The 23,363-nt window shown below is 38.1% G+C and overlaps 3 protein-coding genes across 3 annotated transcripts; all 3 read right to left on the reverse strand.

Annotated features, from left to right (window-relative positions):
- Positions 1–79: 79 nt before the first annotated feature.
- Positions 80–2,350, reverse strand: MONOS_10098 (phosphoglucomutase (PGM)). The gene is made up of 3 exons (XM_067862510.1): positions 2,308–2,350; positions 2,045–2,256; positions 80–1,972 (listed from the first exon to the last, which is right to left on the reverse strand). Exons 1-3 carry the CDS (start codon positions 2,321–2,323, stop codon positions 344–346), a joined length of 1,857 nt encoding a protein of 618 aa, XP_067734354.1. The 5' UTR covers positions 2,324–2,350; the 3' UTR covers positions 80–343.
- Positions 2,351–3,418: 1,068 nt separating this feature from the next.
- MONOS_10097 (uncharacterized protein) lies at positions 3,419–10,147 on the reverse strand (the record flags this gene model as incomplete). Its single annotated transcript, XM_067862509.1, has 2 exons — positions 3,419–7,596; positions 8,080–10,147. The coding sequence occupies 2 exons, from the start codon at positions 10,145–10,147 to the stop codon at positions 3,419–3,421; spliced, it is 6,246 nt and encodes a 2,081-aa protein (XP_067734355.1).
- A 5,387-nt stretch (positions 10,148–15,534) lies between these two features.
- On the reverse strand, positions 15,535–23,191 carry MONOS_15862fu15863 (putative dual specificity protein phosphatase 1; the record flags this gene model as incomplete). Its single annotated transcript, XM_067868763.1, has 1 exon — positions 15,535–23,191. One exon carries the CDS (start codon positions 23,189–23,191, stop codon positions 15,926–15,928), a length of 7,266 nt encoding a protein of 2,421 aa, XP_067734356.1. The 3' UTR covers positions 15,535–15,925.
- Positions 23,192–23,363: the final 172 nt, after the last annotated feature.

A 23,363-nucleotide genomic window follows, 5' to 3' on the forward strand; every position in this document is an offset into this window, starting at 1 on the left:
CCTTGAATAGATAAGTTAAAAGCATAATAGCCTGTTATTATACATATTCATAACTGCTGCCAAAAATAAAGAATCCTCATTGTTTTAATGTTTTTCGTTTATTGAAAGAATCATTCTTCTTTTCACAGATAAATGTTCATGATGAATGTTGATAAATAAATAAATAAATAGGCCAAAATTAAATAATGAAAAAAATACTTTTTACGAATAACTGCAACACTCTCGACAGAATCAAAAATAAAAAGCTAAAAGATTAATTATTCAAAACTGGAAACTGCTTATTGCCAAAATTTTTCACCATAAACAATCGTATGGTGTAATTTCCGGTTTGATTTTGAATCCTTTATTGAACAATAGGAGGAAGCAGGTTGTTCACTTTGGGTTGAAGCAGATTTTCAACGACTGCATCAACAACCATCTGAAGTTCTCTTACAACCTCATCGCGGTTTGGTCCTGTTAGTTCTGAATACCACTTGATCTTTGGCTCAGTTCCAGATGTGCGCACGGTAATAACCGCTCCGTTAGTGAAAGTGAGAGTGAGCATTTCAGCCTCGGGAGAAACAGGAAGCGTAGCAACGTGATCAGCACTTGTGGAATCAAATCCTGTGTGCAAATCGCGAACAGAGGAAATTGTAAGCATCTTTTTGGTCTCTGGGTGCATAAGCTGCTTTGGATAGTGGGCGTCTCCTGTTTTTCCTGATGGATCAAACAGATCTGTTTCTGTTCCGTTTCCAAGTGCTCTAATTCTGTTGAAAATTTTGGTGATTGTCGGAGGTTCGTAGCACAAAAGATACGAATTGTTCGACACAGCGATTCCGTATTCAGCATAGATCTCATTAAGCAATTGCTGCATTGTCTTCTTATCTTTCATGTATGTAAGTGCAATAAGCTCAGCGAGCGTAGCTGATGCAGACAATCCATCCTTGTCAACAATGATGTCTGAGTCAAGGCAATATCCAATAGCCTCCTCATAGCCAAACACAGCGTGAATTCCTTCCTTCTGGTCAAAGTCCAGCATTCTGTTTCCAATCCACTTGAATCCTGTCAAAGTTTGCGCTGTATGGAATCCTTCTTTTTTCCCCATAACGTCGATGAATCTCGAAGACACGGCACTGTTGACCATTGCAATTTTCGCCAAGCTTTCACCTGGGTGAGCTTCTTTCCAGTCGCACAATTGGCGATACGCAAAGATCGCTCCGATTTCATCGCCTGTAAAGCGGTGCCATGCCTTTTTCGCTTCGTCCCACTCAACAAAAGTGCATCTATCTGAGTCTGGATCTGTGGCAATAACAATGGGAATGCTGTTCTTTTCAGCTGTCTTCATGGCAAGGTCCAACGTTCCTTTCTCTTCGGGATTTGGAAAAGCTGCTGTGGGGAAGTCTGGATCAGGCTGAACCTGCTCTTCACAAGGAACTGGTTCCATCAAGCCAAAGGCCGAGAACACATCTTTAATAAAGCGATATCCAACTCCATGCATGGCGGTGTAAACAACCTTCATTTGTGGAATCTCTGTACCGAAACGGCGCTTTTTAGAAAGGACTGATGCGACCTTTTCGCAATATGAAGCCCAGCAAACAGCACCTGCATCTTTGTGAAGCGATGATGATGTTACACCGTCAACGTTGATATCCCAAGGTTGCAAATTTTCAAGGATTGATTGCTGAATATGTTTATCCGTTGGAGATACAATTTGTGCACTATTTGCCCAATAAACTTTGTATCCATTATCAACTTTCGGATTGTGCGACGCTGTAACCATAATACCAACTTTTGCTCCTGTAAGTCTAACTGTAAACGGTACATGAGGTGTGGCGCAACAACTTGGAAATAGGTAAACGGGGACTTCTTTAGAAATCCAAACTGCAGCTGCGATTTTAGCAAATGTGCTGCTGTGGTGCCTTGCATCGAATCCAATGACCACTCCCTTTTCTTTCAAATCAGGAAAAACAGAAAGCGCATAAGCGCACAGCCCCTATAAAATTTATCAATTTTTAAATTTCAAAGTTTTTCAAATTATTAAATATTTTTGAAAAAGTTCACAAACTTGTGTTGCTTGCTGAATTGTAAGGTTGTTCATACATGCATATCCTGCTCTCATTGGACCTCGTAAACCAGCTGTACCGAATGTCATTTTTTTCCCAAGAATTCTTTGCAATTCTTCGAATTTTTCTTCTTTGTATAAAGTTTCAATTTCCTTTCTTGTTTCTGGGTCTTTGTCCAATGCAAGCCATTCATCAACTAGATGCTTAACATTATCTTTAAAATATAAAAGGTTCATTATTATTTCTTGTTGATAAGAAAACAAACCAGATTGCTGTGTCATTTGTCACCAACAATTATTATAACTTACATATTAGATCAATTTTTGATTTTTCCGAAATGGTGATTTTTTACTCCAGAAAATCATATAAGTGAAACTATAAGAGCAATAAAGCGCAAGCACATTTTTACGCTGTTAAACGTTCTATTTCCATGTTTTCAGTGTGTAAGTTCTTGTTGAAAGCATGTATAAATTCAGACCGGAAAATTAAAAAAAAGTAATGAATAATGCTTAAAGAGCAATACAAAAATAAATGAATAATTTGAAATGTTTTTGTGCATGTTTGTGGATAATTACCTTGATTTTCACTTTCGCCTTCGAACATGGTGAAGAGTTAAGTTTTAGAATGATTAATAAATCGAATTTTTCCCAAACAGTAAAACTTTTAAAAGTGAATGCGATATATTTGATGGCATATAATGCTCGTTTATTTGATGAATAAAAAGAAAAGTTTTTCGACCACCTTTAAGTTTGTCGCTTTGGTGAGATGTTTGATTTCATATTTCACATTGAATATTCAAACCAAACTTATTTTAATATTTAACTTTTACAATAAATCTTTTTTTATCATGAATTGGTTATTTTTTGAATTTATTTTAAAGATCTGAGATCTTTTTGTTATTATTCATTTTGATATTTTTTATCTGAAAAAATCCATTTTTTGAATATTAATTTATAAGCACTATCAAAGATATTATTTACATATTCGTTTGACTAGATTTTGCGGGAGAAATTTCTGATGGATTTCGTGAAGAATGCATGCAAATTTTTAGAAGCTTATCCCTCAAAAATGATGTTAGTTAAAAAAAAGCAGAAAATTCTTAGAAGATGGCATTGCACCATACACTTTCTAAGTTACAGAACATCAAAAAATGCATCACATTTTAAGAAAATCTGTCAACTCAAACGATTCATTCAATAAATGAAAACTAACTCATTGGGCAACAAGACTTTTTTGAAAGAACTTGAAGTTTTTGATAAGAATCATATTTTCTGCTTTATGCGTCAAGATGATAAATGAAAAAACTTGATCATAAGGTTTGATAATAAAATCAACATTTTTTTTTCATTTTTTCATTTTTTCATTTTTTCATTTTTTCAAAATGAGATCAAACTTGTTTTATCTGTGCAACTATCACTTTGACAATCTCTGTTGCTTTCATCTTCTTGAAAGTCAATTGCATCTGATGCAGTGAGCAATACAGCATCTGGAGGGAAATGAACAATGGTGTGACGCTTGACATTTTCAATGGTTGGTCGCTGAGATGGATTGAATGATAGAGAAGTGGAAACAAGGTTGGAGAAGGAAGAGGAGTGTGTAAGCATCATATCAAAGTTAGGCAAATCTCCTCGTTGAATCTTTTGCCCCGCTAGCTCGGCTTCATAATCGCTAAAAGGGATTTTCAATGTCAAACATTCCCATAGCATCATCCCAATAGAAAACACAACAGACTCCTTTGTCGCTCCCATCTTTTTGTTTGTCTGCAGCTCAGGCGCCTTCCACCTCAGGCACTCATATCGATTGTCCTCGTCATCCTCGAACGCTGATGAAGGCAGGGAGTTTCTATCATCATCACTCACAGTCGAGCAGTCAGACGAGCACGAAAAGACGGATGATGAATCTGAATCCGAACCATTAGAAGAACAATCCGAGTGCATTGCAATACAGATCACCATATGTTCTGAGAACAACACGATGTGAGGACTCAAATTGGCAAGTGAAGAAAGAGGATTTTCCATTTCATCAAATGAGTGGAGTGCGAGATTGGCCACCCAGAACAAGATTTGGGCAGCCGTCTGCTCCCTCTCTTTCAATGAGCCAATCGCCATCTCTTTCTTCTCGTTCCTCCCATGCAACAACATGAACAGCGAATCCCTCAAGTCCACAATCAGTTTCTCGTGTGGTGATGAACATGCCATTGCATCCACCAGATTCGACATCGACGAGGTGGTTGGACACAGACTTTCTGTTCGAACAAAAGTTGAATCTGAATCAGTTGAACATGTCGAAGATATTGATGGCGATGGTGTTCTCTTTCTTGTCTCTTCATCATCTTCTTCTTTCTCATCCACTTTCTCCAACATCCATTGAGGTATTTTGTCTGAGTCTCTTCCCAAAATGTATTCAGTCGATCCACTTTCACTCAATAAATGCTCTGACGACTCGGAGTGCCCCAAACTTTTCTCAATCACTCTCTTCTTAAACCTCTCATCATTCTTCTTCTCCGCCTCCTTCTCCGCTCTTCGCCACTGCGCTTCAGGTGACATCTCCATCGTCACCATCTCAATCAGCTTCGGATCCTTCTTCACTGTATCTTTCACAATTTCCTCCAATTCATCTGATCGTTCCTTTGCCTTTTTCCATCTAACAACAAATAAAATAAATCCAATGAGGAAAATCAACAATATTACTACAAGCACAATCGCAATCAGCATCCAATAAGATTTTCCTTCTTTTCCTCCTTCAACAATTCTTTCATCTCCATTTGCCTTAGGCTCGCTTCTGTTCTTCAGAATGAATGAATCAGTTGAAGCTGGAGATTCGACCCTTCCAAATAAGATTTTCACAGACACTTCTGTTGCCTCAGACGCAGTTGTAACAATTGATGCTGGAATGGCTGTGTGAATCTCTACTTCGCCTGCAAACTCTTCTGCTTGCAGCGGATACACCTGCAGATTGTGAACCGAGCCATCGAAGGAATCAACCTGGAGGGACAAGCCACAGGGCAGGAGCAAGGAGCCAGCAAGATCAATCGCAAGGGTGTTGCCTTGCTGGCGAGACTTCACTGAAGCCAACTGCGGAATGAAGAACGGAGATGCTCTTTCTGAAGCAATTCCAGAGAGACTACATCCCAAGTTCAAAACCCAAAGTGATGAGTTCTCTTTTAAACCATCCCCGCCTTTCAAACTTGTTATATCAAGTACTCCTGAATTACTGCAGATGATATTTCTCCTTGTAGATGAATAGTTCTGAATCAATGGATTATTGTTGAAGAACTTACCTTCAGAAACTGAGATCGTGCTTCTTGATGCTGCAATTCCCCCTTTTGAAGAATTTGAAATTGAAGAATCATTAATTGATATAACGCTATTTTCGAAGAAAATAAGAGAACTATTCCACTTGCATAATTGACTTTGCTCAGATATTTCATTTATTTCGATATCTCCCTCGCTCATCAAATCTCCTTCAAACAGACATGATTTGATACGCAAGCATGAACAATTTTCAAAAATCGCAGCGCTTCCAAGTTCAACATTCCCTTGATGACAACCAGAAAGTGAACAATTTTGCAGACTTAGTTGATTCTCGTGCAAACAACAATCAAAACAAGAAGCAGAGTCGAATGATGAGATGCAAGAAATATTAATTAAAGAAAATTCAAGCGAGTTGCTAACTTTTGCCCATTCTGAAGAAGGATCACTTTCTATTCCAAAGAAAGATCCACTGTGTATTGTGCAATTTGAGATATTTAGTTTCTCTGCAAATCCGTTCATTTCCTTCAACAAAATAGTGCTTTTTGATGAGAAGATTCTATCTAGCTTAAGTTGTCGCAACTGTATTCTCCCAGATTTGCACTCCGCAATCCTCGGGCAATTCAGATTGCTCATCTTTGCTTCATCAAAAATCAGTTCACTATCCATAGAAGATATCAGAATTGGAGAAATAGAAGAAATATTTTCTGTCCCGCAGAATCCACATGATTGAAATGATGTTTTTCCAGAAACAATCAAAAAAAGAATTGAATGCTGTGATGAAAAGTCTGAGGGAAGATAAAAGCAAATACTTCCAATCAACACATTATTCTCGAATAAAATCATACATTCACGTGATTTAAATGGAGAAGGATGAATCATAACATTTGCCTTCTCTTGTCCAAGAGATTTCATTTCCATATCAACAATGTTGCATTCGCTTGTAATATTGCCGATGTCATCTATTAATATCCTAGATAAATAATCGAAAATGAGGTGTCTGAGGCCTAATTCAACGGTCAAACAAGGATTCTCTATTTTTCCGCATTGCCTCCCGTTTGTTCCGTTTTTTTCATGGGATGATGACACAATGATTGTGCTCTGCTGATAAATTGTCACATAGTCTATCAGATCAACAGGATTTTGATTGCGATTATCGCACCCATAAATTGCATCAAAACGATTATATACGTCTGGTCGGAGGTCCAACTGAAACTGTGTTTCATTTATTTGCTCTTCAATGCTCCAGCATTCCACAAATATATCTCTTCCCTTCCATGCATTGTTCCTCTGAAACTCACATTTTAGAAATGTCAAATTCAGCGATTCATTTCCTTCAGCTTTTATGTACACTCCACCCCCTTTTCCGTTTTTTAAAGAGCAGCTACAGCTTGAAATTTTGCTGTTATGCAATTTATAATAACTTTCAGAACCAAGGATAAACATTATCACTCCTCCTTTTTCGGATGCTTCTGATTGGCAAGCATCAAATAAAGAATCATTAATCAACGCATTGCAAGAACTTGTCGAAGTGCATGTAATAATGCATGATCCATTAATTGTTGAAGAAACATTCTGGAAAACCGATTTATTAATCTCAATTGTTGGCAATTCATTTCCAGAGCTTGTACTGTTGTCAATGAACCGAATAAAGCCTCCATTTATGACTGAGTTAAGCACAATTACATCTGTGAGAGAACAAGAAGAGCAACTCCATATTTCGAGTGCTGTTGAATCGAATTTCAATTGATGTACTTCAAAACTTATAAGCTTTAATATCCCGCTTTGCACTGAAACAAACTTCATATCTAAATAATATATTGAACTTGATGAGCAAAGAAAACAGTTTTCAATGGATACTGAGCTTCCCTTAAAATTTATGATAACTCCTGTGAATTCAGCAAGTGTTTCATCAAGTTGCATATCAATGCACATGAATGATAAAGTTCCTGTGCAGGAAAAGATCCAGTCCAATATTTCAAATGTTTCTGGCTTCTTCAAAATAAGTTCGGATTTTGTTTCTTTTTCAAGATTTGCTGACGAAAATGAATAGTTGGACAAATCATATGCATTCTGAACAAAAGAAGAGTTTTCAATTAGCATTACTTTCTTTTCTGCATTTCCATCAATTTGACTCATTCCTTTCCAGAAAGTCTCACATGGATCGAATTTTTGGCCACATTTTGAAACATCGCTTCCATTGATTGATATGAAAATAACATTTGATGAATAGCTTACAAGGAATCGAAACAAGTTTGTGTCTTTGTTTTTTGCATCCGAACCTACAAATACATTTGAATCTTCTGCAAATGACAAATAATCGAAATTGAATGTCATGTTCGTCACTGTTGTGTTCAAATCTTTTGTTTCAACAAAAATGCTCTTACCAATATGCGCATTGTTTTCACAAAATATTACATCAACGAATGAAAATGGTTGGATTGAGTTTGTAGGAATGCAGTTGACAAACAAAAAACCTCCTCTTCCAAAGGTTTCTGAGCACATGCACGAATCCATTATGCAGTCTTGAATTTGTATTGCTTGATCTGATGATAGGTGACAAGAGACCGATCCTCCTTCCAAACTTTCAGCTGTGCTTAATCCACAAAATTTGCAATTTGATGCAGAAAATGATGACTTCATTGAAAACGGAACGAAATAAAAATTTTGTGGTTGGAAAGTGCAAAAGCTCAAGCAAACATAACCTCCAGTTGAACGAATCAGATAAAATTGGCACAGAGAATTTGAAGAGATAAATTCAAAAGAGCAGTTTGATAGAGTCAAACCATATTCTTCTTTTGAAGAAGATAAAAACAGCGCTTTTTGGCCGGAACAGAAAAAAGAAGGAAGTGAAATAATAGCTTTTTTAACCAATAACTCATCATTATTCAGAAAAATGGATTCTGAAGGCACGCCAGAAATAGTTGAACTAACAGCAAGAGAACAATTTTCCAGAGTGTTTGAAGGAGCAATAATAAATGATGATAGAACATGCGAATGATCAACGTATGTTTCGGTTATTATCGTCAGTCTTTTTTGAACAGCATCTTGTAGAATGTTGCTGAATCCTCTTGAGAACGAATAGCATGGATACATTTCACTTCCACAGCCTTGCATATCATATCCAGATGACGAAACAATAATCTCTTGTGATTGAAACTGAATTAAGAATAAATACAGATCGTGCGCTGAGTCATTGAAATAATTACGATCGTTACCCATCATGCTTATTGCTTTTTGTCCATCATCGTTCATTAACCGAATTTTGAACTGTTCTAAAGTAATTGAAGTATTCAAATTGTCGCAAACGATAAAGATATCTTTCCCAAACTCCGCTGAGTTATTGACGAATGAAACGTTTGCAATTAAATAATCATTTGTGGATCCGTTAGGAAGAGAAAGATGGAGGCCTCCGCCTCTTCCTCTGCTTTCAATCATTCCGCTTTTTGTGATGCTGGAATTTGCAATTGACATTTTTCCAGTTGCTTGAAGACTGCATTTCATAAAACCTCCTTCTTCAGAATCGGACAAGCAGCTCGTAAAAGTGCAATTTTCTGAAACTTTAAAATTTTCATTATTCAAAAGATGCAACGCCGATGCACGTGCTTCTAAAAATGACCAATCTGAATTCTCAATATCTAACGACCCTCCAATCATTGAAATTATCCCGCCAGCTTCTTTAAATGAAATTTTGCGAAGTGACACTTTTGAGAATTTGATTGTTCCTTTGCTTGCGAAGACTATCAAAGCGTCTGCTTCAATCATCGTATCATCTTTTCTGCCGAAGAAGCATTCATCAACAAACAGCTTCCCTCCATCAATGGAAATCAAATGGCCAACTGAAGATGTCATTGGAATGTTGAACTTTAAATAAGAAAGCATCATTGAAGCAGAATTTGCCTCAATCTTCAGTGAAATAGTGCCATCTGTCTCAATGTCAAATGTGGATTGACTTGTTGAAGACTGTCCACGAATTGTGAGAGACAATCCATTTCTGTCTAGTACCTCATCCAGAATACAAGAGTCAATTATTTGAATTGTTGTTTGGTCTGTGCTCATTTTGTTAAAGCCAAACATTAAGTCTCCACACGGATCCAAATCGTCACCACATCTCGGATCTCCACTTCCTTCATTTTTTACATACACCATGCTAAGCCTTGGAGGAAAAAGGAAGTAGAGCACTGAGCGGTTAATGTTCGGATCAATTTCAACATCAATGACCCATTTGTTCAGAGGATCTTCGATTTCTTTTGATGTTCCTTCCCATAGCTGAATTACCAAAACGTCACGGGGAGATGGGCATATAAGAAATACATCTTTTCCAAGATATGCATTGCAGTCTGAAAAAGATATCTGCTTCATTGAATATGTAACATCTTCTTTGCAAAATTTTAAATGAATACCTCCTCCAACTCCAAATTCTTCGTTAACACAGCAGCTATTCACAGTGTTGTTGGAAAACAGAAATGATCCTCTGTCACACACTTCAACATTCAGTCCACCTCCTGATATTCTTGCAACCTCACTTGATGAACACTGTTCGAATGTGCAATTTCTCACTATCATTGATTTTCCATCTCCGATTGAACCAGCAACTCCTCCACCTCCTCCACTTGTTCTGTTGATACTGGTAAATAAAGAACTTTCGATCTCGATCACATCTGAATTTTGTATAACCAGCATTCCGTTTGCACCCATATCAATGCAATTGAACTTCGAGTTATTGATCACTAACCTTTCTCCATCACAAATATCTATAAATTCAGATAAATATTGCATTACGATATTATCTAATTTCAAAGCATCGCAAGAGCAACTGGATTCGCTTCCTTTTATTTCAATGACTGGACTCATGCCGAAAGTCAATTCGCACAAATTTAAGTTTTCAATGTTTAGATATCCTTTTGAAATAACTATTAATGAAACATCCACATTTCCAGAATCTGCAACAAACGAGCATTTTGCTAGTGTCAAATTCATCTCGAAACAATGAAATATGTATTTTATATTTTTTGTGAATGATGCAGGAAGAGAAAAACAAATTCCTTGGAATGAGCTGTGTTTTTTTGTCTCTATTATGTTTTCACCAGCTTCGTTGATATCGTGAGATATTTTTATTTTTGTCCCTGGTTGCTCCACAGATATCTGAGTTTGTTGCTGATCTATGATGAACATGCGCTCAATTTCAAATGGAGATAGTAAGCAGATTATTCTTTTTTCATTTGAAAACCGAAGAGATGAAGCATATTCTATGGATGAGCACGGATAATCCGAAAATCCACAGGCAGAATAATCGTGCCCAGTTTCTCCAGCAACATACGATGGAGCAGAAAAAGATCTCAAATATGTGACCAATGGAATTGAAAATGTTTCATTTGTCGTTGAACGTTCAAACCCATGGAATGAAATTGTATCGAACAAATTGATATCCATTACAAACGTATTCCAATGAGCAATAAACGAAAGGTTGTTAGCGTTTACAAAAATATTTGATCCATATACAGCTGTACATGATGAGAAAGTTATTGATTCAAAAATTACAGAAGGTTCATCAGTGTGTTGAATTGACAAGTGAATTCCACCACCTAGACCTCCATCTCCTCCGTCCGATTTTGCATGACATGAATCAAAAAACGAACCTATTGGATCATTTGTTTCTGGGGTTATCATTATTCTTGAGTTTGCATTCATTTTCAGATTCATCCCACCTCCATTTCCACTGGTTGAGCAACATTCGTTCCATATACCTCCTTCTATAATCAAGCTTTTATCTGTTCCAACTGTTCCTTCGATACCACTTCCACTTCCTCTTTGTCTTGTTATTCCAAATAGAGTGGAGTTTGCCAAATGAAGTTCACAAGAATCTGAAAAAGAGATAGCAGCTTTTGAAGCCCCAATAAAATTTGATATTGTCGTTGATATGATTTGAACATTTCCACTTGACAACACCAAAAGTGATTCCTCAAGTCGATTATCTGTAGAATGAAGTGTATTAACTGTTAAGAAACACTTCGTCAGAAACAATGAGCCAAACGAAGAAAGAGAAAAAAGTGATGTATATTTTGAAGATTCTGTGACATTATGTATAACTTTGAAAGATGTGACAGATAATGAGCAAGTCGAAATCTCAAACAGCGAGCCAGCGGAAATAGCTGAAGTTACAATCACAATTTCACTTCCTGAACTTTCAAGAACAATATTAGTCTCAACAAACAAACAGTTTCTTTCCGCATATGTAAATGGATCTACACTTATTATGGTTTGTAAATTCTTTGAAGTGTCAATCACTTTGAAAGAAAAAGAAATTGTCTTGCATTTTCTTTTATTTCTGCCACAAGCCAGTTGGTCAATTCCATCCTGAGAGTTAACCTTGATTGCATCAAAATGCCCAAAATGAATCCAACTACTCATATCATCATCCCCACACATAACGAGTCTATTGCCGAGTGTCATCGAACGGCATTCGACCATCACATTTTCAGTCGCTTTTCCAATCCAGTTTCCTCTGAATGAAATATCTTTTGCACCAACTCTCGCAGAATTCAACTCAAAATAACAGAAAGTGATGAATGCTGTCCACTCTCCCCCATAATTTCCGTCTCCACAAAAGTCAATTCCTCCGCCATGTGCAGCAGTGCAATTGATAATCATACAATCTGTTATTGTAACATTTGTGCTATCTCCAATCAGAATTCCACCTCCAGAGAGATATGGCAGTCCCTGTGATTCAGCACATGATTGTATTAAACATTGCTCAATCAAAGAATTCTGTGGAATTCGATTTAAATAAATGCATCCTCCTGTTGTTACACAACTGCACATTGTGCAATTGCATTTTTCTATTATTGTTCCTTCATCATAATCCCTTAAAAAAAACCCTCCATACCCATCTGACTTACAATCATTGGCAAATGAATTATTTATCAACACATGAGATGAAACAGTTGGTCCAATGTAAATTGCTGCGCCACTTTGTTTACAGGAGCAATTAATGAAATCACAATTATTAATTGACAAAGTGCAATTCACGTTATGCCAAATGGCTCCTCCATAAGTTTCAGAAAATGAATCAAAGATTGTGTTATCAAAGGCAATTGGCTCAGCACCAGATGTGTTCACTCTTGAAGGCTGAATATACTTTACAGAGCATTTGAAAAATGTGGTGTTTGTCACGCAAAGACCACCTGTGTTTGTGAAACCATTCAAAATTGTCCCTTGAATAGGTGATGAAACTCCTTCGATTTCAGTGTTGGAAACGTGCTCATGAACAATTGAATAGAAATAGTTAGATTCTTTTATATTGCTCGAAGAAATATTTCTGAACAGACAATCTTCAACAAAACAAAACTGTCCGTTTTTTGCACCGATGAAAGGAGTCTCTGAGCGAAGAACAAACGATGAGAAAATGCAACAAGATATTAAAACTTCCTTATTCAGAGCTGGAAAAGAAGGATATTGGGTCATGGGTTTCAACAACGAAGGAAGAATGTTTTTAACTTTTGAGAGAGATACTGAAATATTGGTTGCTAAGACTCCACCATCATTGATGATAAATGAAGAATTCAATAATTTCGAAGAGAAAACAAATTTGAAGTTGTGAATAACTACATCAGAATTATCATCAATCCATATGGCATGCTGAAAGAAAACACTTTTTAAAGAAAAGTCTCTTATGAATAGTGAAGAGTTCAGAGCGCAAAATGAAGAATTCACATATTTGGCACAGCCATTATTAGTCAAAGGAACTTGGACATTGCAGGCGTTTGGAACTGAGTAAAATGAAATTGAAATATTTTCTTAACTTTAACAAGAATATTTAATATTTTGCATACAAACTTGAACGACTGATAAATGGATGTTATTATTTGATTCATTTTTTGCCATAATGTTCTCGTTTGAATGGTGTTGAAAAAGAATTAGAAGAAAGAAAAAGCTTTTCATTCGCGTGATTTTTCTGAACTGATATGTGAAGGTTGTTGATCTTGACAATTTTTTTTTTGAAAATGGAAATAATTTTGGTATTATTTTTTTTTTTAAAAAAAGTATCAAATAAATAAATAAATAGGGTGAGTTATTATTCATGTGGCTGATCCATTTTTGAAAACAAACTATCGTTCGAGTTTTGATCAAAAATTTAATCTCAATGGGATATTCGAAAAAAGTTATTTTCTTTCAAATATCAACATAAGATGAATGTATTCACAGTTGTTGTTCATTTTTAACAAAATTCCATTAAGATAAAATTTTTGAACAAAACTCAAACGAAAGTTTGATTTCAAAAAAAAAACAGTCAAATAAATTAAATGATATAAAAATATAAATTAAAATTTTTTAATTAAATAATATAAAATTATATAAAATAATAATATACAAGATTTTATTATTAATATATTTCAAAATTAAAAAATAAAAAAATGTGTCGAATCAAATTTTTTATTAGCCCTAAGTCTCTTTTTGGATTCAGAATATTTTTCTCTTATATTGCTTCAAATAAATACTAGTATTCAATGAGTGTAATTTTAAGACAAATAATATATTACTGAAAGGTTATATGAACAATATTTTAGAAAATGTATTCTTCAAAGGAAAATTCTGAATTTTTAAAGTTTAATTATTTGATCAATGTTTGGTTCATGTTCCAACGTGTATTTGAAACCGATTGTTTTCTGTTTGCATTTGTGATGAACAAAACCTCTTTGAAAAAATTAGAGAAAATTGAAATGATGATAAAATAACTGACAAGGCAAAGATGATTTATTGAAAATTGAAAAATTTTCCAATCCACTATTTTTGATAAAGCAAAACTATCCTCAAAATTAACAAAAGACAATTCAAGACATTTATTCAAAAAAATTATCTTTGGAAGATCAAATTTCCATTGTTTTATTTTTTTTTGAAAAGAAATGTCAGTTGAGGAATTTTTTGTCACATTTTGTCATTGACAATCACTGACAGTCACAGAAAAATGTGAAAATGATAATTTCTACAGATGCTTTAAACAAATCATTTCCGCAGTTCTTCATAAAGTCTTCGGAAGTTAAAACTATTGTTTGTTTTTGGAATAAAGATGCTTTATGGAATACACTAAAACAGAAAAAAAAACCGATAATGTTTTCTTTTGTAACATTGTTGTATATTTATTCAAATGATTTTGTTCGGAAGCGTTATCTCATGAAGTTGGAATTATTGAAAAAAACATTTTCATCAAATTATAAATGGGATCTGACCAAAAAATAGTTATTGCCAAAAAAAAAAAAAAAAAAAAAAAAAAAAAAAAAAAAAATACAAAACCGAGATCTGATGTGCTAAAGTTGAAAAAGTGTATTTGATAATTGATATGTTAATAAAGGAGATGGAGATGATGAAAATCACTACCGTTAACATCATTTTAATATTATTTGGATCGAGAAAAAATGGAAGTGAGTAACTATTTTTGGAAAGAATCAAATGAATAATTTTCTGATAAATAAAAAGTTATATATTTTTTTTAGAAAATTTTATCCACAAACACCAAACTTCACTTATATGGAATGAATTTCTGGATAATGCTGTTTCAAACATTCAAAAAAAGATTCGTCAATTGAAACAGAACTTTGAGCAAAATACGTAATTTTTGATTAACATGAAAAAAAAAACATTTGCGACTTTTCTAAAAGAATTAAATAAGCGTTTTATTTTTTATTTTTTTTCTATTCTATTTCTTTTTTTTTTCTTTTCTTTTTATATTTAAGGTTTAATGTGTTTGGAAATAGTTGTCTCGTTTTCATGAAAAATGAGTAACAAATTCAAAAAAAAAAAAAAAAAAAAAAAAAAAAAAAAACCAATGCTACAACAGAAATAAAGATGAAAATATCTTTAACAAGACTTTGAACTTAGAAAGTCGATTTGAAATATTCAAGGGTAATTTTCGTTTCGAAATTTTTTTTAAAAAAAAAAAATATTTCTTTAATAATAGCATTCATTAAAGTATAATTCACAGGAAATTTGGACATGACAGATAAGAAAAAGCAAAACATGAATAATCACCTTTTTTGATTGAAGACATCAATTCGAAAACAAAAAGTCAAACTTCCAAAAACAACCATACAAAAGCTGTTTTTAAAAAGGATAATAAAAAACGAAAGGGTTGTTTATTGAGAAAAAGGAACCAATTTCCTATTTTCTCCATTCATTGAAGCATTGTTGTATTCTATTGAACACAGACAGACAAAACCAATGTTATTTAAAATTGCTATTTAAAACAATTTGGAGTTGTGTCCTATTATTATTGGGTTATGCAAAAATTTAAAATTGAAGTGTGTACATAAAAAAAAAAAAGAAAATATCTTGTTGAAAAAAAAGACGGATTAAACAAAAAAAGAAAGAAAGAAACCTACAAAATGAGATAATGAAAGAACGTTTGTTCGAAAAATTTATGATATGCATACATCAAGATTGTTTAAAAATAGAATATATATAAAGTTATAACGAATAAATCTTAAATAATACTGTTGAGCATCACTTTCTATTAAACATGAAGAGAAAGATATTTTTTTTAACTTTTTTATTTGAAAAAAATAAGTAAATAAATAAATAAAAATAAAATAAAATAAATCCACTTCCAAAACATGAATATCAATCATGAAAATATCTTCAATCATCAGAAAAATAAGACAAAAACTCATCAGATTCTGCTCCATCAGACTCAACCACAACTGTCAGCTCCGAAAGATGAGCAGAAGGAAAGACCTGATGGAAAGCCCTGAAGAAAGAAACAGAAATGTCCTTTGCCCAATTCAAGGTTGGCTGATCCAAGTTGAAGTCTGCAGGGCAAATGACACGAGGAGATGAGCTGTGTGAAGAAGAAACAGGTGGAAGAAGGCCACTGCCTGTTGAAGAAGAAGAAGAAGAGGAAGATTGCAATGTTGACAAAGACGACGACGACAACGATGATGATGATGAAGTTGAGGATGAGGATGAGGTTAAGGATGATAATGTTCCTGAAGCAGCTGATGAAGCAGATGGCAACTGCAACTGCGCCTGCGCCTGACTGATTGCTTTACGTGTGTTAAATCCGCTTCCAATCCACAAAAACAGCTTTGGCTGTTTATTCATTGCATTTTGTGAAGAATACGAAGAATACGAAGGATTGAGTGTTTCTAATTGCGAATGGGACAAATGCTGCGGGCGGTTGGAAACTAAAATGAAGCATTTGGAAGAGAGAAGCTTGTCTGAAGAAAAACAGGTGATTTCATTCCAGTGCGGATATTCAAACATTCTGGCCATTGGAATGCTTAACAGAGAGGAAGAGGAGGAGGAAGAAGAAGAGGAAGGCGAAGGAGAAGACGATGAAGATGTTGATGAAGAGAAAGAGGAGGAAGAAAACGAAGGAGCAGAAGCAGAAATGGAAGTGGATGTGGATGTGTAAGTGTACGTGGAAGAAGGTGTCTGAAATGAAGTTGTTGTCGAACTATTTCCGATTGTTGGGAAATAACTCGAAGTTGGCAGCAGAAGCGAGCTTGTTGTTGGAGGAGAAAAGGAAGAAGATGAAGATGAGGAAGAGGAAGAGGAGGAGGAGGAGGAAGAAGAAGAAGAAGGGGAAGACAAAGAAAGTGCCGGGAACAAAGCCGGCGGGGTGTTGCTGATTGGTGTTGCGGTGATGAAGCCAGGTGACATGGGCGGTTGATAAGATGGAGTGCTCCTTTGAATATACTGTTCTTTCATTTCTTTTGTCTCTTTAATCTCTTTCAGCTCTTTCAGCTCTTTCTGTTCTCTTTGTTCCTTCTGTTGTATCTGTAAACTCTGCATTGTCTGCTGTGAAGGCAGCAAAGGCGAGCCAGGTGTCTTTGGCGATGAAAGCAGGAAATTGAACGAGGAAGAAGAACAAGACGAAATCGACGCGCGCCGCTTGAAGGGCGTTCGGTGCTGCTTCTGCTTTTGTGGATGATGGATAGGGGGAAGGCGGGTCTGTGTGATTGTGGATGACTGGGAAGAAGAATGAGGATTGGAATGCGAAGGAGAAAGAGGAGAGGGAGAAGGAGATGCTGAAGAAGAAGATGAAGAAGATCCCGATGATGAAGAAGATGCCATTGAAGACGAACCAGACGCTGTTAGCTGCAAAACCTTGTGTTGTTTTGACTGACTAGGCAAGGGAAACAGAACTGTGGAGAATGCCATCTGCTGTGTTGGCGAAGTAACCGTCCTCACACGCGACCCGGGCGAGCCCAGCTCTCTCACTTTGCCCAGTTTAGCTGTTCCCTTGGAAGAATACGTCGAAAGCGAATGAAGCGGCCTCTTGTTGTTAATGCTGATGCTGCTAATTCCATTGCTATTGATATTGCTGTTATTGTTATTATTGCTGGTTATGTTGTTTGAGTGAATGTTGTCTTCCATCTGTGACAATTGCAGTGTTTGTCCAATGTGAATCTTCGGCAGCACAGTTGCTGAATCCATGCTCCTTCGAACAAACGTCGCTTCACCAAACAGCCGATCGCTCTCTTTTTCTCTCCTTTTGGAGTCTGTGAAGAAATCTGGAAATTCTCTATCTTTCTCTCTTTCTTTCTCCTTCTCCTTCTCCTTCTCTTTCTCTCCTCCTCCTCCTCCTTTCCCATTCATCTGCTCTGGAAACTGCAGCGACAATATTCTGCATTCCTTCCAGTTCTTTCTTTTGACTCCTGTTTCATTCACTGAAGATTGCATCGCTTCCTTTCTCGAGCAATGTGGCTGAGGAGAGCTGGGGCAAGAAAAAATAGAGGCAGAAACATGTGTTGGAGGGGAGAAGATGGATTGTGAAGGAGAAGGAGAAGAAGAAGAAGAAGCGGAAGAAGAAGAAGAATGAAATGATGGATGGGAGATGGAGACATTAGGAGAGGCAAAGGGAGAAGGAGAAGATGCAACAGAAGAAGAAGAAGATGTTGATGATGTTGATGAACAAGACGCAGATGATGCAGAGAAGGTGGAGACGATGGCTGACATGGAAGAGAGAGTGCTGTTGGATGATGATGATGATGAGGAAGAGGAGGAGGAGGAAGAGGAAGATGATGATGAGAATGCAGAAGAGTGAGAGGTTGTTGGAGATGTTGAAGACACTGGAGTCAGAGGGGTGGGCGTGACAGTACAAGAATTAGAAGATGAATAAGAGGAGGAAGAGGAAGAAGAAGAAGGAAATGAAGAAGAATAAGTTGAGAAGATAGGAGAAGGTGTCTGAGAAGTTAATGTTCCGAACTTGGAGTGGTGAACAGGAGGGAGACAAGGTTCGCTATGGACTTCGTATATAACACTCTGTGCTTGTTGCTGTGTTTGTTGCTGTTGCTGCTGCTGCTGCTTTTGTGGCTGTTGATGCATCTGTCCTTTCTTCTGCTGGAGTTTTGGTGTGGATTGTTTGGAGATGTTTGATAACACTTCGTTTTGTTTGGTTTCTTCTTCTTCTTCTTCTTCATTTTCTGCATTCTTTTGAGAGAAAGAGCACGATTTTTCACCGCTTGCTGTTGATGTCAATACTTCGCAATCACCACAAGAAGAAGAAGAGGAAGAGGAAGTGCGCATTGTGATTCGCAGAGAAGAAGACATCAGCACAGTTGGCGTGTCTGCTGAATGTGAATTGGAGATACGCTGTGGACGCGAATGGCGATGGTGTTGAGCAGGGCTTTGTCTGAAGGCACTGGAAAAGACAGGAGAAAGAGGAGATGTTGGCACTCCAATGACTGTTGAGACTCCAAATGAAGGAAGCGATTTGTGGTTGAGTTGGTGCTTGCCACTGATGCTTTTCTTTCTCTGAGAAGAATGTTCTTTCTCTTTCTCTTTCTCTTTCTCCTTCTCCTTCTCTCTCTTTCTCTCTTGATTTTTCTCTTCCTCTTCTCCTTCCACCTCTTCCTCAATCAACTTCTCTACATTTCCTTCTTCTTCCTCCACTTCTTCTTCTCGCTCTTTCTCCTTCTCTTGCTCTTTCTCTTTCTCTTTCTCTTTCTCTTTCTCTTTCTCTTTCTCTTTCTCTTTCTCTTTCTCTTGTTCCTGTTCTTGCTCCTTCCCTTCCTTCCCCATCTGTCTCATTGCCTCTTTCCTCATCCTGTTGTACAGCCTGCCATCAATCGGCGTCCATATCCCTTCAGCCAGCTCCCACGACGCCTGCTCGTCAAACACCCTGTTCTCTCCAATGCCCCTCCACTCTCCTTTCATCCACTCCATCCACTTTGCCTCTCCTCCTTCAATCTCTTCGCTCCCTCTCCGATTTCTCGCTGAATCTGACCCGCCCACACACCCAAACAGATCTTCTCCGCTTCCTCCTCCTCCTCCAAATGAGCATCGAGAAGAACGCGACGAATGCTTTCTGAACGAAAACGGGTGCATTTGCGCATCTGCCTCTTCCGCGGCGGATAAAAGCGCCTCAAAGAACAAGTGCTCTTCTTCTGTGTTCTGAGTGACTGCACAGATAAGCCCTGTGGTTGGGTTCAACGGAGCGAAGGGGAGCAGCAAGGGGTCGAAGTTGTATTCAGGGCGGATGGGGAAAGAAGGAGGAGAAGGCGACTGATAGTTCAGAGAGGAAAGGTAGTTGTCAGCAGAAGGAGAAACAGGCTGGGAATCGGAGAGAGAAGAGTGGGAGCGGTGATGATGAAGATGATGAGGGGGAATGGGGGAGAAAGAGGAGGAGAGGCGCAGAGGAGACGATTGTTCGGGTGAGACAAGGGGAAAGACCGAAGAAGAAGCAGAAGCAGAAGAAGATAAAGAAGAAGAAGGGGAAGGCGAAGGAAAAGCAGAGCAAGCAGCGAATGTTGGGGTGGATGCTATGGAAGCAGCAGACTGATTGTTGGAGGAGATGCAGCGCGGGTTTGGGGGCAGCTCTGACACAGCCGATGGAGAGAGAGGGGCAGCATTCAAACAAGACGGGCAGACTGTGTGTTCGCAGTCAGAAGAGAGATTTGAGGAACTTTTGAGGAGAGATTGAGACGCGTGGCAGACTGAAGGGCAGTTGGCAACAGCAAAAGAAGAGGAAGAGGAAGAGTTTGAGAGAGCGTTGAGCTTTGAAGGGTCTCCAGAGGAAATCGGGCAAAACGGGTTTTTTTCTGCTTCTTGGTCGATTGGAAGCATCTCATCCAGCTGCCACATGTTCTCTTCGTCGTCTTCTTCAGCGCTTGTTGAATTCTTCTTCTGAGAAGAAAACGAAAGCTTTGCAGAAAACCGTTTTTCGTCGCCTGGCAAATGAAAAGAAGAAGAAGAAGAAGAAGAAGAGGGAAATGAAGAAGAAGAAGAGGAGGAGGAGGAAGAAGAAGAAATAGCAGAAGAGGAAGAATCAGTTGAAATACAAATAGAAGGTGTGTTGTGTGGTGGTGTGGGAGGTGTCTGTGTGGAAGAGCCATTTAACAGATCAGATGAGAAATATCGAGAGTTTGGTGGTGAATGCTTAGAATTGGAAGAAGATAGCGATGCATTGAAAGAAGAAGAAGAAGAAGACTGTTTTTGCTTGGAATTCAAAGAATTTTGTGAAAAATTAAGGAAAGAAGACTCAGATGCTGTGTTGGTGGTTTGTTCAGAATGAGAAGGAAGTGAAGATAGAAGTGTGGTGGATGTCTGCAGAAGATGTTTAGCTGAGTCAGTTCTGTGATGTGACGATGAGGAAGAAGAAGAGGAAGAAGAGGAAGAGAAAGACAAACTTGAAAAGGGAGGAGATGAAGAATTACCCGAAGGAGAAGGAGAAGGAGAAGAAGAAAGCGAATCCAGCGCATACGGAGATTTCTGCACATTCCCCAGTATGCCAGTAGCATTGCACAGCAGAGGAGTGGATGATGAGTGGACAAGAGGTGATGTGACGAGTGACGGAGAAGACAGAGAAGCGGATTCGGGTGACGTGTCAACCACATCCAGGTTGTTGAAGTGAAGTGTATTTTGCTTTCGCATGAAGGTGCTGTCAGGACTGCCTTCTTTGCTTGCCTCGCTCTTCACCTCCACATTCTCTATATTATCTTGATAGTTTTCAATGTTTTCTATATTCTCAATATCTTCTTCACTCTCTCCGTTTTCATCTTCTCCAACGCAAATCCCCTCACAGTTATACGTCCTGTTGAGTGTCGCCACATCTGCCACTGCAACATCACTTTTCCTTTCCTTCATCGGCAGCCCCAGCGAATCGATGCTGTTCGACCGGAAGAGAATCATCGAGTGCAGAACAGGAGACGTCCGCGTCTGCTCATGCTGCTGAAGTAACAGCTGCTGCTGCTGCACTTGCTGTGTCTGTGATTGTATTTGTGTCTGTTGTTGAGTTTGACTTTGACTTTGATTTTGTCCTTGTTGTTGTCCTTGTTGTTGTTGCTGTTGTTGTGTCTGTGTCTGAGTCCGCAAACAACCCTGGTTGCCCAACTGCTTCTGACTGCCATTCTCACTCACTTGCCTTCGGTTTCCTGAGCTTGGCCGGCTGCTGTGCTGCTCTGAGAAGTTTGCCAGGCTCCTGTCCGAGCTGACTGTCCTCGCTGAACAAGAAGCAAAAGACGAGTACGAAGCACAGCGGTGTGTAGAAGAGCTATTCACCAGAAACGGGCACACAATCTCCGTCTTCAGTTCCAATGGACGCATCGTCGAAGGTAGCGTGTGGCACAGCTGCAGATGGGACGCGAACCAGAGTGACTGCACCCGCAGCTCCTCCTTCGCTGCCGAGCCCATCCACAGCGCTGCCCCATGAGGCATCCACAGCACGTAGCAGAACCGCCCGTCGAAGTCCGTTTTCTTCCACGGCGTGTTCACCAGCGTCGGCGCGCAGACTGCTGGAATCGACATCACTGCACTCTCAAACTCTTTCAGGTGCCGCTCGCCTTCTGCTTTCTGCTCCGCTTCTGACGGAACGGCCTGGCTTGGCATGACACAGTTGCTTCCACTTCCACTTCCGCTGCCGAAAGAGCTCAGCATTCTCACAGCCTCCACATTCACCTCCATGGAATCTCCCCCAAACGCAAATCTTTGTGCCACGCCATCTGAGGCTGAGCGCTTTGTGCCGTTGAACTCGTGTTCAGCGCCGATGCGGAACAGCTGCGGCGGCACAGGCCCAGCCTGGAGCATCTGGCCCCAGTCTTCCAGCTGGCTGACAAATCCATAGTTCGGTCTGACTATCCCGCGGGTGGTGCGGACGTAGGACAGGGCAGTGGTGAAGTCGATCTGCGCTGCCCACATGACGTAGCACAGTGTGAACGTGGCAGCACGGGAGACGCCCTGGTGGCAGTGCAGGAAGACTTTTCCATTCGGAGTCTTTCTGACCATCTCGATGCATCCAATGATGTATGGAAACAGGCAAATAATGTCCTCTGAGGCATCATCACGGACGTACAATGTGATGTAGTGGAAATCGTTTGGAAAGTAATTGGGATAAACTCCACCAACGCAATTAATGATATGGGTGATTCCAGTTGCCTTCAGAAGATCTCGATTTGAGGCTGCAGTTTTTGATCCAAGATACAAAAAAGGAAATATCTCTGAACATTGAGCATCGTAAAACGCAAGTTTCTGTGCCTTAAGCTCTTTTTCATCATCAAACTCCGTTCTTATTTTTTGTGTTGGAACTTCTAAAGTAAGTTTTGGAAGCATTCTACGAAAGCCACCAACCGGCTTTTTTGGTTCAGTTTCGTTATCTGTAAGATTTGATGAAGTTTGCGAAATTGATTCTGAACTGGATAAACTTTGTTGTCCAAAAGTTGCTCGTGGAGAAAGCGGAGAAAATGGCGTTGAAGGTTGCTTTATTGGAGTTAAAGAAATAGGAGTTATCCTTGTTGGAGTTGTTGGATGAGGAGATGGAAGAGATGGACAAAATCCGAAAGGCGAAAGTGGAGGTTGTGATTGTTCTGATAATGTTCGAAGAGGTGTAAATGAAAGGGATGGTGGTCGTTTTCCTTTCTGAGATTTGATTTGTGGAGAAGAATCCGAACTCTTAAAGAATGACATGCTCAGCTGAATTTTTCTTGAGTTTGGGCTTTATTTCAAACTAAAGATTGTAATATACCACTATTAAAAAGTGGAATTTAACATTAATAAAAAGGAAAAAAATAAATTTATTAAAAATATGAAGCAAATTAGAAATTACAAAAAAATTCACTCATATTTAAAATCTAAATTT

The sequence above is a fragment of the Monocercomonoides exilis genome (assembly GCF_001643675.1).
Source record: "Monocercomonoides exilis strain PA203 chromosome Unknown scaffold5-2102611, whole genome shotgun sequence".
Taxonomy (NCBI): Eukaryota; Preaxostyla; order Oxymonadida; family Polymastigidae; genus Monocercomonoides; species Monocercomonoides exilis.